The sequence below is a fragment of the Caretta caretta genome, chromosome 5 (assembly GCF_965140235.1).
Source record: "Caretta caretta isolate rCarCar2 chromosome 5, rCarCar1.hap1, whole genome shotgun sequence".
NCBI classification, from domain to species: domain Eukaryota; kingdom Metazoa; phylum Chordata; order Testudines; family Cheloniidae; genus Caretta; species Caretta caretta.
In genome coordinates this window covers 37,585,290-37,604,796 of record NC_134210.1, presented here as the reverse complement: position 1 = coordinate 37,604,796, position 19,507 = coordinate 37,585,290, and the positions used below count along the sequence as shown (strand labels likewise).

The 19,507-nt window shown below is 41.9% G+C and overlaps 1 protein-coding gene across 1 annotated transcript; it reads left to right on the top strand.

Annotated features, from left to right (window-relative positions):
- Window positions 1-2,369: 2,369 nt before the first annotated feature.
- On the top strand, window positions 2,370-8,761 carry PLK2 (polo like kinase 2). The gene is made up of 14 exons (XM_048851547.2): window positions 2,370-2,641; window positions 3,318-3,425; window positions 3,569-3,685; window positions 3,882-4,011; window positions 4,268-4,355; window positions 4,751-4,846; window positions 5,108-5,306; window positions 5,401-5,548; window positions 6,055-6,152; window positions 6,778-6,901; window positions 7,183-7,423; window positions 7,530-7,659; window positions 7,754-7,864; window positions 8,000-8,761. The coding sequence occupies exons 1-14, from the start codon at window positions 2,399-2,401 to the stop codon at window positions 8,189-8,191; spliced, it is 2,025 nt and encodes a 674-aa protein (XP_048707504.2). The 5' UTR covers window positions 2,370-2,398; the 3' UTR covers window positions 8,192-8,761.
- Window positions 8,762-19,507: the final 10,746 nt, after the last annotated feature.

Sequence of the window (19,507 nt, the reverse complement as noted above, 5' to 3'; positions counted from 1 at the left end):
TATCCAAAGTCCTGAGAAATGAATATATAGTCACACACCTATATAGCCTATCCAAAGACCTAGAAAGTCAGTTTCTAATCCACATACCTAGATTTGATTAGATCACTTCACCTATGACTGAAACTCAGCTACCATTGGAGTGAAATATGGGCAGCCGCTTAATAATGCAGAGTAACACCGCACAATATTTTTTGGGATGGCAACTGAAGAATTAGCTTCCCGAACTTACCTTTTGCAGTCACAGGCCTGCCAAGGGTTCATTAACGTATCTGTTGGGATGCATTTGGTACACTTAATAAGAATGCCTGGAAAAAAATACCCTTTGTTTTTGTACAGTGCCTAACACAGTGGTTGTCAACCTTTTCTCATTTGCAGACCGTTAAATTTTTTTGAATGGAGGTGTGGACCCCTTTGGAAATTTTAAATATAGTCTGCGGACCCCAGGTTGAAAACCACTGTTCTATGGTAACGACAAGCTTTCGCAGACCCCTTAGACATAGCCTGGGGACCCCCAGAAGTCTGTGGACCACAGGTTGAAAACTGCTGACCTAACACAATTGGAGCCCGAATCTTGGCTGGTCCTTTGGCACTACTGTAATAAACATGATTAATAAAAGGTCATTTTTTTTCGTGTTTGTTTTGTTGTCAAATTCCCCCAAAATTACCTGTGTGTTTTTATACTTTGTAGAATGTTCCTCCCAATTCCTTGAAAAATCTCACTTACTCCCTCTGCCAGAGTGAATACATAGATAAATAGTTATACTGGCAAACAAAACAGTGAACTTTTTTTCCTTATAGTTTCCATCAAGGTGCAGTGGGAGAGTAGGTTTTGTGGTGCAGCTGGTGAATTTTGCAGGGCTGCTGTGATAGTTACCATTAGTCTCATCTGCCCGCCTTGCCTTTGTGCTGGCTATTTTCCACCAGATGTCGCTCGTGGTCTCCTTTTACTCTGCACTGCTACAGGAGAAACTCGCTTTCTCCCGTCTCAGCAGGTTAATAATCCACTTAGCAATGACTAGATCCTTAGCTCAGACTTGTTGCATCAGTGATGGGCAGTGCTTCAGCAGCCAAAGGACTAAACTGAGAAGATTTTCCAGGAAGATATCGATAAATGGTGCAAAGGCAACAAACGTGGATTTCTTGTGGGTCTTTAGAACGTCACAAAATTTGTTGAATTTTCCCTGAAAATGTTGTTTCTTTTTGTGCAGTGCCCGTCCCCCAGCCAAATTTCATTGTATTCAGTTCCAATCAAAAGGCTATTTTTGCACTGAAAATACAAATTCTTGCCTGTCAAAGTGATCCTCACTTTTATAAATTAGCCCCCCTCCCCCATTTTTTTATTTTTATCTTTTTGCTTAGGACTTTGTTTTTTAAAATGTGTGCACCATAGTGACATGTTCATAAAACTGGAGCCATTGTCATGTTCAAAGAAAAATCTCCTTTTCGAGTAGCCTTGCATTTTATTACAGGTATTTCACATGCTCCACTAGCCTTACTACTGGGCCCCACCATTCCCTCAAGGGGGACAGTGGGATGAGGTGGGGAGGTGAGAAGGGCTCTTGTCTCTGTCCTTGAGGATTTCAATTACTTGTTGGCAGGGAAGAGCAGGACTAAGGACCTCAGCCTGTGTGTGTCTGTAACTGGCATGGCTCCATCTAGTTAAGTTGGGGTGCAGTCAGGGCATGTGTCCTCACCCTGGGTGTTGCCCACACGATCTATTCGGACCAACAGACATTAGACAGGAAAAACAAGGCCAGCCCAAAGGGCACATGTATCCCGGTGGGTGCATCGCCTCTTCCCCTGCGCCCCTGGGGGCAGGGAGAGACACGCCCCTCGCCAAAGGACACTGCTGGTGCCACCGCTGCCGCGTTTCCGTGCACGGGATGGGCAAGGCTCCAGCCTATGGGGGGGCGGAGGGGCTGTGTGCCTGGGACATGACCGATGGACTGGCCGGGTCCATCCCAGCCCTGCACCCGCCGGCTCCAGGCCCCGCGTCAGTGGCTTGGCTGCGGATTTTCTTGCTCCTGGGGAACGGCGAGGCGGAATCGCGCCCCGTACCGCCACCGAAATCTGCCGGAGTACGGGAGGGAGGCCCCCCCTCCCCGCATTGCAGGGGCGGGACGGGGCGGGGATCAGGGGCCGCTGGTGCCACCCACGGGGATTGCCCCTCCCCCCTCACACACGGCGGGCGGGCGCGCGCGGCATTTAACTCGCGCTCCCGGGCGGGCAGCTCGTGCGCAGGGCGGCGGCGGCAGCAGCGGGCGGGCGGGCGAGAAGGCGGCGCTTTGTGACGGAGGCGGGGTTCGGGGCGGAGCCGCCGCCGCCGCCTGCGCTATAAGGGGCGCGTGCGGCGGGCGCCCCGCGCAGTGGCGAGCGGCGGGGCCGGGTCGGGCTGGCGATGGAGTTACTGCGGACGATCGCTCAGCAGCCGGGCGGCGGCGGCGGGGGCCCCCCCAGGGCGGGCGAGCCGGGGCTGGGCAGAGCTTGCGGCGGGGAGGCGCGGCGCAAGAAGCCGGTGGAGGAGGAGCAGCAGCCGCAGCATCACCACCACCACCACCCGCAGGCTGCCCCCGAGGTCTCCCGGGTTATCACCGACCCCGGCACGGGCAAGCGCTACTGCCGCGGCAAGGTGCTCGGCAAGGTAAAGGACCGGCGCCTGCAGCCTCCGCCTCCCGGGCTCCAGAGAGCGACTCGCCCCGGGGAGCAGCCAGCCCGGCAGCTCCCCGCTCCCTTCCTGCACCGGCAGCGGGGCCGAGCGCGGCATGGTCCTCCCTCGAGCCCGGCAGCAGTGTCCTGCCCTACCCCTTTCCCCCTGCATGTCAGTTCGCGTGGTCACCTGCTGCATGCTGCAAATCCCCGCTTCGGCAGCCGCAGGCCCGCCTGTGTGGCTGGCTGCCTTGTCGGGCTCGCTCCGATATAGCGCGGTGGAAGTGATGCCCTGTGACTGTCTAAATCTGGATCGGATCTCCTTGTCTGTGTAAACGGGAGCGTGTGAAGCATGCTATGTTACACTGGCCCTTTCTGCCCCACCACTTATCCCTGGATCTCCCCTTTCCTCCATCCCTAAAATTGTGTTTTCTCATGTCATGTCTCTAAAATGGCTTTGATTTGGGAGCCGTCCTCCTCCCCCCACACAATGAGGTGGGGTCTGTCTGCTACTGAAATGCCCAGAAATGCCCAATGCAGAGGAAATTACACCAGCCCCCTACTCTTACAAGCCTCTTGAACAATTAGACCCATCAGATGACTGATTAAATGAGGAACCTCTTTCATACCATGCTCAATTGCATTTTTTTTTTTTTGGTTTATCTCTTTAGGGTGGATTTGCCAAATGTTATGAGATGACTGATTTGACAACGAACAAAGTCTATGCTGCAAAAATCATTCCTCACAGCAGAGTAGCTAAACCTCATCAAAGGGAAAAGGTGTGTGCATGAGTGACTCTTGTTTAAAAAATCTCTTTGTGTGCTGCATGGCCCTTCCCTCTTTAGAAATGTCTGCTGGCGTTAGCAGTCTCCTCAACCAAGGTTGCAAGGCTAATAAGCTTTTCTTGTGTCTTGTGCTTTAGATTGATAAAGAGATTGAGCTGCACAGAATGCTTAATCACAGGCACGTTGTACAGTTTTACCACTACTTTGAGGACAAAGAGAATATTTACATTCTTCTGGAGTACTGCAGTAGAAGGGTGAGCATCAACTGGGAGAAATTCAGTATTCACTTACCTGGGATCTGCAACTAATGTAAATGTATAATATGTGAAAGATTTCTCATAGCTTTTTTTTGGGGGGGGGGGGTCATTTTGCCTTGCTTTTTCGTTAAAAGTGAAACCTACTTGAGAACTTTAATTCACTTCTTTGTTCGATATTTTTTTTTTTTTGTAGTCTATGGCTCACATCTTGAAAGCAAGGAAGGTATTGACGGAACCAGAAGTGCGATACTACCTCAGGCAGATAGTGTCAGGGCTAAAATATCTTCATGAACAGGAAATCTTGCACAGAGACCTTAAACTAGGTAAGTCATTTTTTCCCTCATTGATTACAAAAAAAGCACTGCTTCCAGCACTGGGGCACTTAGCAGCCTTATAGCTCAATTGAGAGAATCACCTGTCTTTTTCTACAATGGAAACCTGGAGCACTTAAGTAATGACATTAAGTATTCATAAAAAAGCTTGGCTATCTGCTGGCTTTTGCTAGTGTGACTCAGCACTCGTGGCTAATGCATCCCTATCTTGCCAGGAAGGGATTCACTTTTTTTTTTTTTGGTCTAGGTAATTTCTTCATTAATGAGGCCATGGAACTAAAAGTAGGCGACTTTGGTTTGGCAGCAAGGTTGGAACCGCTGGAACACAGAAGGAGGTAGGAGCCTCAAGAATGTTTAAGGGACAGCATTAATCCAAAAATTTAAAAATTAGAGGAATCCAAAGACCAGCAACCACTGCAGGGGTCAGAACTTTTCCCTCCTGTAAAAGCACTGCAGTATGTGCTGGGAGGCTTATTGCTCTGGACACTTAGATACTGGCCAATGCCAGAGGCAGGATGTCTGACTCAGTGTTGCCATGATGTGCTTCGTATGGCTTTTCCTGTATATTGAAGACTAAATAGGAATGTTGGTAACAGTGATGCACACTGCTTTTTTGAGAGCTTCTAAACTCCTGTCCAAATCTAATGGAGGGGGTAAACTGCCCTATGGAAACACCCCTACATTTCTTCTCCGGGTTGATATATTGAGTCCTGATCTCTTTGGTTTGCAGAACAATCTGTGGCACACCAAATTACCTCTCTCCAGAAGTCCTCAACAAACAAGGACATGGATGTGAATCCGACATATGGGCCTTAGGTTGTGTAATGTAAGTATCACTTCAAAGACTCAGAGCTGTCTTGATAATATAACTTGGATTAGCCTTAGGGCTCAGAGAAGAGGCAATGACTGGGTGAACACAATGCCTGAAGTCTGCCTAACCTACAAATATAACACGAATTATTAAAGCAACCTTCTTGCTAAGAAATGGGCTGCTAATTTCAAGTGACTTTAAAAAAAACCTCCTATATTTTGAAGTGTTTTTGCATTTACTCAAGTACTGAGAGCCTCTTTTATTCCTTTTAAACAGGTACACAATGCTGTTAGGAAGACCTCCATTTGAGACGACAAACCTCAAAGAAACCTACAGATGTATAAGGGAAGCAAGATACACTCTACCATCATCTCTGTTGGCACCTGCAAAGCACTTAATAGCTAGCATGTTGTCAAAAAATCCTGAGGATCGGCCCAGTTTAGATGATATAATTCGACATGACTTTTTCATACAGGTTTGTATTGTGTAGCTTTCTGGTCCAGAACATTGCATTATTCTAAGTGCACATCAGTCTTCTAAGTATTGGCTTCTACATTTCATTTATACAGGGCTTTACACCAGATCGACTCTCCTCTAGCTGTTGTCACACTGTTCCTGACTTCCACTTGTCAAGTCCAGCTAAGAATTTCTTCAAAAAGGCAGCTGCTGCTCTGTTTGGTGGTAAAAAGGAAAAAGCAAGATACTTTGATGCACATAGTAAGTATATTAGAATTATACTCTTGTATATAGCTTGCTTACACTTAGTGTCAACTAGGGATACATCTACAAGATGTAAAAACAGCATTTGCATTTACCCAAGTATAATATTGTAAACTGTTAATTTACATCATCAAACTGTCTTGTCCTTGTCATATTCATATTGATCTGCATGCCACTAGGTGTAGGCAGATGTAGCCCATAGTCTACATCCCCAATTTACATAGGGAAATGTTTCTTATAGTATACCAGCAAGCTTTTTATATGGCCATAATCTGTTTCTGTTTAACTACAGTTAGTCTCAAGGTAGAAATGACATTATACGTAATATTTGCCAGGAGTATGCTGCAGGTGGGAGAGAATGCCCTGCAAGAAGAGAGGGAATGAATGAGTTGTTTACACATTCCATCTTTGTTTGTAGCTAACATTTTTGTGGGGTATTTATAGTATTAGGCATTGTGTAAACATTTTTAGATATGATAAATATTTGGTTTTTTAAATTACAGATAGACTAGCTAAAGAGGACGAAGAAATCTACAAACTTAGACATGATTTGAAAAAGACCTCGATAACCCAACAGCCCCACAGACACAGAACAGATGAGGTATAGTCAAACTGATTTACTGATCCCATTGTAGTTCCTGATACATGGCACGAATTCATAATTGAGATTTATATTCCCTAACCACGCTTAAATGATTAGCAGTTATATGGTAGTGACTGTTGTAAGAGGGCTTAAGCATGTTTGCCTCACTGGTATGTAATAGCCTTTAATGTTTGTATAGAGTGTCTCTACATCTTTCAAGAATCTAGCTTTATCTGTGCTCCATTCTGCACAAATTTTAAAGGGATGCTGCTAGGCATTTCTCTCAATACTCCAAATATAAGGATTTGGTTATTATAAAAATGTAAGTCTTCATAGAATGTCAGTGAAATTATTGGGATTTTAATGTTCACATGAAGTGTGTGCAACCCAAATGCTGCAGCATTTTGTGGGTTCATGAGAACTAGAGTAACCAGTTTTGCTACATTGTCCAGGCTTTGTGAAATGCAAGACATAAACAGCATGTTCTTGTCCTGATCCTTCCTTTATACTTGTTAGGAAGCAGACACCAGATCTCCTAAATTATTTAGCTGTCAATTGATCCTGGCAATGCCAGTCTTTAATATGAGAGCTATACAACTTGACTTGCCTTATTGATTCTTAAATATATGATTTCTTCTTGTAGGAGACCCAGCCTTCTAACATTACAGCAGCCAAACCTGGCACTCTAGCAGAGACCAAGCAGATTGGAGACTCCATTCGAATGATAGTTAGAGGAACTCTAGGAAGCTGCAGCAGTAGCAGTGAATGTAAGTACAACATTAATGGAGTTCAAGATTGGGTTTTCCTGGTAAATCATAACATGCAAAACAGTAAAAACAAGCTTCAAATAAAACAGTGGATTTCAGCCTTAGAACACATTTCTTCCCATTCTTAAAACTAAATGTTGGTTGCAATTCTTCATTCTGAAAGAACTAAACCTTAAGAGGCTGACAAAACTGGATTTATTTAGACTAAGGTGTAGATAGTTCAGTATTTGGCAACACACCCACCATCTGCATAATGTAACCGTTCTGCTCTTCTCTTTCAGGTTTGGAAGACAGCACCATGGGAAGTGTTGCTGATACAGTTGCAAGGGTACTGCGAGGATGTCTTGAGAATATGCCAGAAGCAGATAGTATTCCCAAAGAACAGCTGACTGCATCTTTCCAGTGGGTTACAAAATGGGTTGACTACTCAAACAAATACGGCTTTGGTTACCAGCTGTCAGACCACACTGTGGGTGTTCTTTTCAACAATGGAGCACACATGAGCCTCCTACCAGACAAAAAGTAAATGCCTCCAAATGATTAGAGATTGACAGTTCACTAAATTGAGTCTGCCTTAAATGTTATGCTTGAACATACCTGTAATTTTGTTTTTTCCCTGGTCCTGCAGAACAGTCCACTACTATGCTGAGCTAGGCCAGTGCTCTGTCTTTCCAGCTACAGATGCCCCTGAACAATTCATCAGCCAAGTAACTGTTCTGAAATACTTCTCTCACTACATGGAGGAGAACCTCATGGATGTAAGTACAACTCAGATTCTGAAAGGCCACTGAAGGCAATGAACATGCAGTAAACATGAGCTGACATGGTGGCTTTGCTCTTTTTTTTTCTTAGGGAGGGGATCTGCCCAGTGTAACTGATGTTCGCAGGCCCAGGCTTTACCTCTTACAGTGGCTAAAATCTGACAAAGCGTTAATGATGCTCTTCAATGATGGCACACTTCAGGTAAATACTTCTAGGATGGTGCTGAGTAAATGTGTGCCTGTGACACTGTTGTGCAGGTGAACTTGTGACTTTCCTTTAGACTCCTGCATCTGAAGGTTGACGGGAGGACATGAATAACAGTTCTCTTTTTTGCAGGTGAACTTTTACCATGATCACACAAAAATAATCATCTGTAACCAAAATGAGGAGTATCTCCTTACCTACATCAATGAAGATAGAATATCAACAACATTTCGACTGACAACACTTCTGATTTCTGGATGTTCATTGGAACTAAAACACAGAATGGAATATGCACTGAACATGTTGCTGCAAAGATGTAACTGAAGGACAGACTCTTAAACCAAAAGGATTCTTTTCACTGTGAAATCTACAGTGGAGGCAGTGGAGCGACTAGTATGTTGATGATGGATGAGTGGTGGTACGAAAACTATACTCGCAGTGTGCTGGGCTGGGACCAGACAGACCTAATCCTACTTTGTTGGACTAATGAAACAGTGTGACAAGAAGTTCTTTGGAATAGACCTTTCTTGCTTTGCACATGTTTAAAGGCTTGACTTAAGTTCAGCAGAGTGACTTCTGGTTCTGTAGGGAACAGTTCTGATGGAGGACTTAAAACTGTGAATATGCTTTGGGAAGGGGAGGGGAAGGGGAGAGCTCCATGTTGTGGAATAGCTGTAATGAGCAGGTTTTGGCTGCTTAAAACTGTGAACTATGGCCATAACTTCTTCCTTATTTTTTCAAGAACTAGCCACACTTGTGGCTGGCAAAGTGCATTCCTTGTTAATAATTTTTTATTTATTACAGCCCAAAGTCAAGTATTTATTACACAACAATTTTTTGGACCTTGATATTTTAAATATACATTTGTTGGCAATAAAGAATGGAAAAACTGAACACTCTTCACTCATTTCTTTAATATGCAATTTAAGATCCTCTGCTCTGCATCAATAAAACAAACTTGTTGGATTGCTTTCCTAAAACGATATCTGAAAAAGATACACAACTTGAGCCTTAATCGGCTCAAAAGCTTAAAACTACAAACCCATAACACTAAGCATGAAATGGGAAAGCTGTTCATCCAAATAGAGAAAATGATCATATGCTTCAATATTCTGTCAAAAGGTAAATTTTTACCACCACTCTTCGGCAGAAGTCTGATACAATTGGAAGTTGTTGATGGAGTTGCAAAATAATTGTGCAGATCTTGCCTCTATTTCTACATTAGTATAACTAAAAACAAGTGAGAGGCCTTCAAGAGACATCATGCCAGGAATTTAAATGAATTCTTGCCATTAATTAGAACTGGCCTTCCTCTGAAGGGTACTCAGTGGAATTGTCTGTTGCTGTTAAAGTCAGAGTTCATTGTGAGTAAACTTCCCATCTTTCACAATGGATGAAAACTCTTGGTATTGGAGGAGGGAGGCTTGAGTTATTCCATGAAAACTCAAACACTAGAATCTCTGGTCCATGTGTATCACTTAGCTTTTTAGACATGACTAGGCATGTTTCTCTTCCATTATGCTTGAGTGGCTATTTTCTGACTAGTTAAAACCTCATTAAGTATTTAACAAAAATGTAGGGAAGAAGAAGCTACTCTAGCATAAAACGTAGTACCCAACTTTTGGCTGAATTTGTTAAAATTAATAATGCAGCTAATTGAACATTTTTTTAACCAAAACAATTTGTATATATGTCAAATGTGCAATATTGGCATTTGGTGTCTTAAGTTTCCCTGGATGTGTAGTACTGACTTCTTCATATCTTGGTTAAATGTACAGAACCTAAGTGCTCCAAAATGGCTGGGGGAAAACTCGTGCCATAGAAAACTGTACATTGCTGTTAGCTTTGTTAAACATCTGTCTGTCCTTTACTCGATAAAATAATCCCATGTAACAGTGACATCTACATGGAAAGATAATTGTAAGAACACCTCAGTGTGTCAATCAATCCAGTTGACTACAGGAAGTGGAAAGTCTTTTAAAACAAAATGCAGACCAAACAAATTATAAATGCAATTAAAATTAGTGATTGGGGGTGGGATTAGACTTTCCCTTAGGTCTCCAGGGACTTGCATTATCTAGCTTCTGTGTAAAACCTCATCTGAATCTTCTGATGCAGTTTTTGCTCTTCTTGAATATTGTGTATTAACATTTATTTAGTCTCAGTCTAGACAAGAAGACTCGATTGAACTGTTATGCTGACAGATGTTACTCCAGGTACTTCAATGGGAGGAGTTAAACTAGATTCTTGCTGTTGTGAACAGAATTTGGACCTTCCAGCTCCCCCAGAAGGGAGATGTTGATGACTGACTTTACTCCCAATTGACTGATTTTCCTCCAATTGCACATGCAGCAACTTGTTGTAACTCCTGGTTTTCCAAAAAGAAAGATTAACTTAAAAAAACAACAAACAAGCACTTGCAATACAACAGCATTACTTGAATAGCTCCACTCCCTCTGCACAGGCATTACTGGGTAGCTATCTGAACATGTAGGAGGAGCCATGAGTCTTTGCTTATGTAGCTACACCTTCTGTGTTGACATCTTGCTATGGCCTACATTCAGGCCAGTGTGAGCAAGGTAATGCCTTTGACTTCAAATTGAAGGAGTAAACTTTAATACCCTTTAGAGTATGATTATAGGTTTTAATCTGTCATGCACACTTATAACCCACTGTCATTCAAATACAATTGAATATATTGAATTTAATAATGTAGAACAATGTTGTGTCAAGAGGTTTGTTGCTTTATTGTCTTTATTTAAACCCTTATGAACCTGTCTGGTCCATGTGTTGTCTTTCACCACTTAGTATGTTACATTCTTATATATGAAAAAGTAAAACTGTACACTGCGCTAAATTTTTGTGTGGCTGAGAGGGGCTAAATCAAAAGCCTGCTTAAAATGACACTTTAGTCCTGTAGCTATGGTTCCCAAATTCTTTCTTAGGGTGGACCCTGTCACAAATGAGTATCTAGTGCACCACTTGATCCTGTATTCCCAGTCACATAACATCATTGTTGCAATTGGTTACATGGAAAACTAATACAGTATTAGGAGAGCACTTGCATAGTCTTCTCCAACATGACCAATGTTTTGAAAAGTTTTCTGAAAAATTGAATCATGCTGCTCTTTTGACTATCATCTCCTCCTCCTAGCTGTTCTGGTTTTGTCTGCTGAAAACAAGGAGAGTAAGTTGCCAGTCTGGGAACCTCTGAGCTAGATTTAAAGGAGGGAGCAAAAGTTAGAAATGAGAGTTGGACTGGGTGAGCACTCACATAATGACTAGTAGGGAGTGATGAAAGTGACATGTTGGCCAAAAATTAACTTAGAGAGAGAGTGTGTAAATACATTTGGACAAGCAGGGCTGCTATAACCAGTAAGGCAAGAAGAAAATTAGAATTCTAGAATAGACCATCCTTTGAGGTTGTAATGCATTTAGATGCCACCAGCCATTCAACATTTGATGTTCTGCAGTACGCTTTTGGTTCTCACAGACTGGTGAAGCTGATTTCATAAAACCAAACATAGTTGCACAGGGATAAACTGTTTCTAGGATTAGCGTTACAAGCTGTGAAATGATGTCTGGTTAACAAGGACCCTAAATTGGCCTAGAATATTCAGAAGTGGAAAATGCAGATGGTGACTGCTGCGTTAATGGCATTTACAGCACAGAATAAAATGAGATGAGTACCATTTTTCTACTTTGTGCTTCCTTAAAGAGAATATCTTACCTGTTTAGATATACTCAAAATGTATGTGCTGAAGGTACATATAGCTAACTAGGAATGCTGAGTTAAATGAATATCCATGCAATCAAATACAATTATGACCATGAGCTGTGCTAGGTATTTGTTAGACTGTAGCTTCCTGACTGTCTTCACACTTTTTATGCCTTATTAACTTCTGTGGTGGCCAACATCTCTTTGATTGAATTGCCACAATTAAATTATACCAATACATTCCAATTAAGAAGTAAAACTCTATTTAATATATGGTACTTGAATCTAATATCATGGGTCATCAATGTTTGGAATTTAGTTTAATAGAATATAAAGTTTTAGCCTCTGGGATTTATCCTTGTAATTTTGTTTCAATGAGAAAACAAAATTGATGTGAGGGATTTGGGTATATCAAGGCTTTACAAGTTAGGGTTAGGCTAAGTTTAGAAATTGTCTTATTCCCTGATTTCACAGCAGAGGGAAAGGTCAGACATTTTACAGTGTCTGTGTCATGTGAAAATAAATCTGAACGGAAGCAGGCAAGGATGGCATCTTGGTTTAGTATTAACTGTTTTATGTTCTGAGTTAAGTCTAGTTCTAGTTCTCTTCTAATTATTATTTTAAAAAAACAGAATTTGGGGAAGGAGGACTAGGAGGTGTAGAGGATGACTAATGGGATGCAAAGCTCTTCACTTCTGTCATTAGCACTTTGCACACCTTTCTCTGCTGCCTCTCAGGGCCCAATATAACTGCCATCTCTTTTACACCCACCTGAAACCTTTCCAAGCAACCTTGTTTTACCAAGACCTCCTCAGGACTTGGACGCTTGTCTCTGTGACCAGGCCCAGGATGGCTACCAGGAGAGTGAGGAAAGACCTTCTCCTTAAGCCCTTGCTGCATAATCCCCATTTCCTTACTCAAGTCTTTGTGGGCTCATTGGTGTACCACAGTTTGTTGCTGGCTGGTATCACCAGAATTGGAGGCTGCCTGGTCAATGGACTGTGGGATTGGATGGACCCTGTGACACTCATATTCTACACCTCCACTTCCTTGCCCTTGTGTCCTGTCCTGTCCTGAGACAAAGTGGCCAGACTTTTACCACTTGTGGAGGGTGAATGTCTCTCAGTGATCAGCCTTTTCGGAGTCCCCTGACACCTGTCCTTTCTGTGGCCAGAACGAAAACCTGCTGTATGTGTATTTGCATTGCACCACATTGCAATCCCTTTTCTATCTCCTCCAGAACTTCTTGTTGAGGTTCTGGCTGCACTTTTCCTTCTGCCTTTTTATTTATGCATTTCCTATCTGTGGCCCTATGAAGTCTCAGGATCTCCTTGTCAATCAACTCCTGACACTGGCCAAGATGTCCATTTATCACTCTAAGAGGCAGACATTGGATTGAGGATGGGGATAGGCTGTGGGGCTTATTTCTGTTCATGTGGTTGTTGATGGTGTCTCAACATAATTGCCCCTCCCCATGGGGACCCCTGGGGAAGCAGTTTAGCATTGTATGTTGCTCATGTTTGTATATTTAGTGAAGTGTGTTTGTGGGAAGGGTTGAAGGTGTGAGTGTGGAGTGACAGGTTCCTTTGCAGGTTACGAGAGGCCGTAGAGGGAGGAAGAGAGAAGGGAATGGGTTAACTCGACGCTCCAGCAAGGTCCGAAGATAAGACGCTGACTCCAGCCCAAGGCCACAGCACGCAACAGACTCTCGGCCGCCTGCCAAGAAAGACGGGGGCCTGAATTCCAACCCCGACCAGCTGTGAGAAAGGAGGATTCAGCTGAACAGAACTGCAGGGGCTGTGAACACTAGTGAGACAGTGAAGGCCAGCGAGGGGGAAAACATCCGTATTTGCGTCCCTGAAGCCGGTATGTTTTGGGAAAGCTAAGGAAGCCACAGAAGGTCATTCTGAACTGGTACAAAGAGCACAGGGGGACAGAGGTCCCAGAACGAGACACCCCCCAAAAGACCCCAGGACTTAAAACCCTCTCGAGAACTGGAGCAAATCGGAGATCAACAGCAGACCCTGGGCAGCCTGTGCACAGGACAAAACTCCTGTCCATCCTTCCCCCTCTTCTTCTAACATTACACCCAAGCTTGGCCAACCTCGGGTTGTGCATGTGTGAGTATGAAAGCGGGTTAGGGCATGGGCACTAACACTTTCTTTCTTCCCCCGAGTGACGTGGGGAGCCCCAGCACTCACCGCTGTTATTTTATTAATAAAGCTTTAAAACTTAGTCACTTGGTGTGCTCCTTCATCTCCTCCCTTAATGATCCTGCAGCCTCAGCCTGATCACCTGATGCCTCAGGCAGATTGGTAACATAAATCTGTCACAATGGAGCCAGGCAGAGTTCCCCTGGGAGGTGTTCACATTGTGGAGCAATGTGTGCCATTCACAGGTCCTCAGCTTAGTGTCCCCTTCTGGTATCCTTTATTTTGACCCTGTGATTTCACTTCCATTCCTCTTTTTATATTCTTTGTCCCCCATAGTTAGTGGATCCCTGCTTTATTTTGTGGGTGCCCCACTTTTTGTTGTGGGGTCGCCATTTATATTTCTTTTGGGGATTAGATGGTGTAGCAAAAACACTCAAGCCCTCTCTGCACTACAGCTTCTACCATTGCTACCACTGGTGGAGCTGCATTAGTTACAGCTATGAAGTTTGCTAGTGTAGAAGAGGCTTAACTGAATAATTGTCTTATTGTCAACCATCTCTTGAAGCCAACTTTAGGTGACACATTAGTATCTTTAAATGTGTCAGAGAGTCCTGTGGCACCTTATAGACTAACAGATGTATTGGAGCATAAGCTTTCGTGGGTGACTACCCACTTAGTTGGATGCATGTAGTAGAAATTTCCAGAGGCAGGTATAAATATGCAAGCAAGAATCGGTTTAAAAGAATAACTTTAACTTTAAGAGTTGTGAACTGGTCTCACTCACCTCAGAGAAGTTAACGATGTTGACATTAACGCTTACCGATTTTTCTGTTTTCCTTCCTTTTAGAATGCTATGTTGAGAATGCTGACTGCAGTTTCTTCTATAATTATCATAAATTACAGTTAACTCTAAAATTTAATGATAAGCGTTAATGTCAACATTGTTAACTTCTCTGAGGTGAGTGAGACCAGTTCACAACTCTTAAAGTTATTCTTTTAAACTGTCTACAGACTCAGGAAGAAAGCACTGCCTTAGTTCTCATTTGAAACAATAGTTTTGTAGCCAAGGTGGCTAGAAGCAAATCAATACATGCAAAACACTGGGAATTTAAAAAGTGACTGATAGACCCTAAATCTATAGCATACATGAAAATTCCATACGTGTGGACTTCAAGTGACCATAACTGTAGCCTCAATAGCATGTGACTCGAAAATAAAGATGACTAAGTCATACTGATCACCTGTCTATGGCTAGCAGGAACTCAAAATCAACCTGGTTTTACAAACACTTGCACAGTATTGTTGCCATTGATCTGTGATAGGGAAATAAAAGGTGCCCGTTTTTTGCTAATTTATTATCTATAAAGGAGTGTGAAAAGGTTTTTGTTGTTGTTGTTTTAAATGATGGAAATGGCAGGTCTTGCACTCCCTGTTTTTCCAGGCGTGCTGGAAGGTTAACGTGATTATGATGTTCCTGGAAACTGAGAGGAAGGGATTTGAGTCAGACTGTTTAAAACTCTGTTTTTTGTTTTTATATTTGTTATCACCTACATAGCTCAACTTCCAGACAAAGACTTGGAAGAAAAGCTCTTTTTTTGTGGAAGATTCAAACTCCCAGTACCCTTTCCACTGAGGGGTGAAAAAAACTGCCTTTTTAGGCCTCCAGGAAACGCTCCAGCAGAAACAGAGATGATGAGACTTGACGTTCCTGTTATTTCTATGATAAAATAATTAAAAAAAAACCAAACCCCTTTAACTCCCCCCCCCCCAGCCATTCTCAATCCTGGCACATCATAAAGAAGCAAAACAGGGCATGAGCATATATATGTTTCCCTTTTGTAGATCACCTTTAATTGCAGTTCATACAACATTTGCTACAATTGTAATGGCAGCAAAAAATACGGTACTATAGACAGGCACAGGTGTAAGCTTTTCTGGCTCAATTTAATGAGTATTAGTCTTTTTACTATGGGAATGTGGTGAAAAGTGGGAGTTGACAGTATGTGTAGAGGGGGAGGGGAGTTGATGAGATCAAAAGAAAGGAAGTAAAGCTATGCCATAAAAGTAAACTTTACTCTTCCTGTAGACTGGAGCGGCTTTCATATCAACTTCAAGGCCAGCTGTTTGCTTCTGCATTCCATCTGAGTTATGCTGTAATCTTTTGGCACCCCCAGTAAAGAGTGTGTCAGGGATACAGTAAATGACTAGTGGTATATCAAAACAATTAAATTCTAAGCCCTCTACTACAAGAAATACGTGGCAGTTAGGACAAGCTCAGGCTAATGTAAATGCTCTTATTGTATAATATTAGCATACAATGTAGAAAAAGTGCATTGCACTTTACACAGAGAATGAGTCAATCACGGAGTTACAAACTCCCAGAGCAGAGACAATTGAGAAGGATGGCATGATGGACAGTGTCAAATGTTGCATACAGTGTAGTTGTGGCTGTGTCGGTCCCAGGTTACCACTGAGACGAAGTGGGTGAGGTAATATATTTATTGGCGAGGGAATAAGCTTGTCTTTCTCACCAACAGAAGTTAGTCCAATAAAAGATATTAGCTCACCCACCTTGTCTCTCTAGTGTCAAATGTGATAGACAGGTCGAGAAGGACATGAATAGAGAAGAGCCCTTGAACTTGGCCAGCAAATGGCCGTTAATGGCCTTTGTGTGTTCACTGTCACCGGAGCTAAGAGGGGAAAACCAAGAGGGTGCAGAAGAGAGTCAGTAGTGAAGACTAGACGACATGCTCAAGGAGTTTTAAAGTGAAGTGGGGAAGGGAGATGAAACAGGCAGTGAGAGAGCCGGGATGGGGTTAAAGGAGGACTGTTTTTTGGATAGGGGAGACCACAGAATATATCAAGACTTTAACAACATTTTCTAGAGGGTACATTACAAAGGAAATATCTAATGGGTATGACACCTGCTTAGAAAACATTCATGATTGATTACATAAAATGCAGAATTCAGTGATACAGTTAGAGAAGAAGTGATGGGTTTAGGACTAGAAATACAATATTACACCTCTGACTCACAGGCTTCATTCTGGCATAGGCTTTTAGTGACTGCAGGTCATGACCACCTGATGGCTGTTTTATGGGCCATGTGAAATGAGTTGCTGGTTCATTCCAGTTTATCGTGTGCAGCTATCCACATTACAAAAATTTTCATTGCTAATTAGAAGCTATTTGCACTAATTAGCATCCTTGCTGGACGTTTGAGTGGAAAGACTAAACAACAGGCTTGGAGACCGAAGTATCCTCTCAACTCCTAACTGTTGTCCCTGCAGGTCAGGTCTGGGTTGATATATTTTGAAGGAAGTTGAAGGAAGCTTACATTGCTGCTTTATCTGTTATGGCCAACACATTAAAAGTGGCTACTGATTTTGTAAGCCTCAGTTTTTAGGGACCACAGTCTCCATTAATCGTCAAACTGATTTAAATGTTTTATTTTCTGATTTTTGTAATTTTTTTGTTTTTCATGTTATTTCTTCTTTTATTCTAAATCTGACAGCAATGTAATTCACAAATATATTTTGTAATCAAGCCACAGCAAATGGACAAAGGTGCTTTTTAATCGGTTAGTCCTTTTACCTGTAGTTTGTATTTTCAGATAAGATCACATAGCTGAAGAATTACATTGTCATTACAGTGCCACATGCTTTTCCAAAGAAAACTGGGCATGACTAGTAAAAAAAACTAAAACAAAACAGATTCTTTCTTGTCTTTTAGTTTTACCACTTGCTTGTTGACTTTGCCTTCTCATGCAATACCCCTGCAACTGAACACACAGATAACTAGTCACATGAGCTAACCAAGTGACACTGAGCGTGCACTATTTAACTTGACCACAAGTACTTTTAATGTTTTCAGACTGTTGTAAATTTAGCACATTGAAGTCTGACAAACAAAAAAAACCCCTTTTTAAATGAATGAACATGTGGATACTATTAGGGTTAGGCAGACTGCAGGTAAATGGGTAGCAATGTGAAATTGCTCTCCACTCATACTGAGAAACACAGCATTCCTGACAAGAGCAGTAAATCAGCACAAAGTTCAACTGTGGCCTTGCTTCGAGACCTGGGGCTTCACTGTCCCAGGAAGAGACCAGATATTGGTTCAGAACATCAATGTCTTATTCCTGGGGGGACATTATCTATCCCAGCCCTATATCTGGTGCAGATTACTCCCCTCTGAACACTACTTTAGCCAGTGCACTGAGCCAGAGTACTGTTCAGTATGGAGCCAAGGCTGTGGCCATTTTATAGGGACAGTCCCGATATTTAGGGCTTTTTCTTATATAGGCGCCTATTACCCCCAACCCTCTGTCCCAATTTTTCACACTTATCTGGTCACCCTATTCGCTCAGGATAATAAGGGGGTTCCCTTTAATCCCTGGCATGGGCACATAGCCAGATTCACAATCTGGTCCACACAAAACAAGTCACTCAGCATGTATCCTTTTTCCACTCATTCATCTCTTGGTTTTTCCCATGTTTCGATACATGCTGTTTTCAGAGCAGTTGTCTTCTGCACACAAACACAAATAGTGTTTTCATACCAAATAACATTTAAGTGGTATTATTTATACAACACCAATAGCATGCAGGAAGCTGGACAAACTACAGCTGGTCAAAATTTTCCTTTTAAATATATTTTTTGAGGAAAAAGATGTTGTAAGTCAAAATGGAAATCTCCATGGGAAACGTCTGTTTATGATTACATTTGCAATTGAAAAAAACTGAAAACCAAAAATGTTCAAAATACTGAAAAAGGTTCTGTTTGGAGGTTTCATTTTTTCCCCATGAAAACCTGGAAAATTTTGAAGATTTTGAAGCAAATGAAAACTTTTAGTATGCGCTGATATTTTTCACAGGAACTAAAATCTATTCCCAATCACTTCTTGTACAAAAACATTAGGAGGTAAAACCCCTGTTGTAAGAAGCTAACAGTGTAGTTCAGACATAGTGACATGGACAAGACAATTCTGATGCACAAAGTATGCTGGTTTGTCCATGTATAAATTTAAGACATGGTAGAAAAATACCAATTTCTTTTTAGTAATATTTAAAAAAAACAAAAAGGGCTTTCATTTTCATAGAAATTTCTTGTGAAATATTTTTGGTTAATTTGTACTTATAAAGGTGTATGCATTGTATTTGTTAAAGGAAACATTTGACAAATTTAAGCTTTTTTTTTAATAGGAACAATGCCTGATTTATATAAAAGTATTTGATTTTCAGAAATATTTACCAAATAATGGGAATTTTCATACTATAAGTTAGTCTCAAATATGCTCCGTTTGTGGTATTTTTGGTCACATCATATTGTTTCTGCTCTGATTGGATCCTGTAAAATATTTTAATACAAGAATAATGAAACAAGTAGAAAATAGTGAACTATAAATAATGAGGCGGGGTCCTGTGGAAAATACAACAAGTGATCCTGTATTTAAAGACTGTATCATAATTCACATGGACAATGGGGCTGGTACAGACAGCCTTTATTCTGGCATTTCCTAACTTTTGAGTGCATGATTTGACAACCTTAATAATCTTCTATTAATACAGGGTGTTTTGTATATAATATATATAATGCATAGGCACTGTACTGTAACCAACCTGAACTTTGCTACCACAGCAAATGAAGGAAAATGTGATTATAACTGTATTGTCTGATGTTTCAGAGACTTCAGAAATTTCATTAAAACCATTCTCTTTGATAGCATTTTAGTATTCCTAATTTCAAGAATGCTTATAAAAAGTTTAT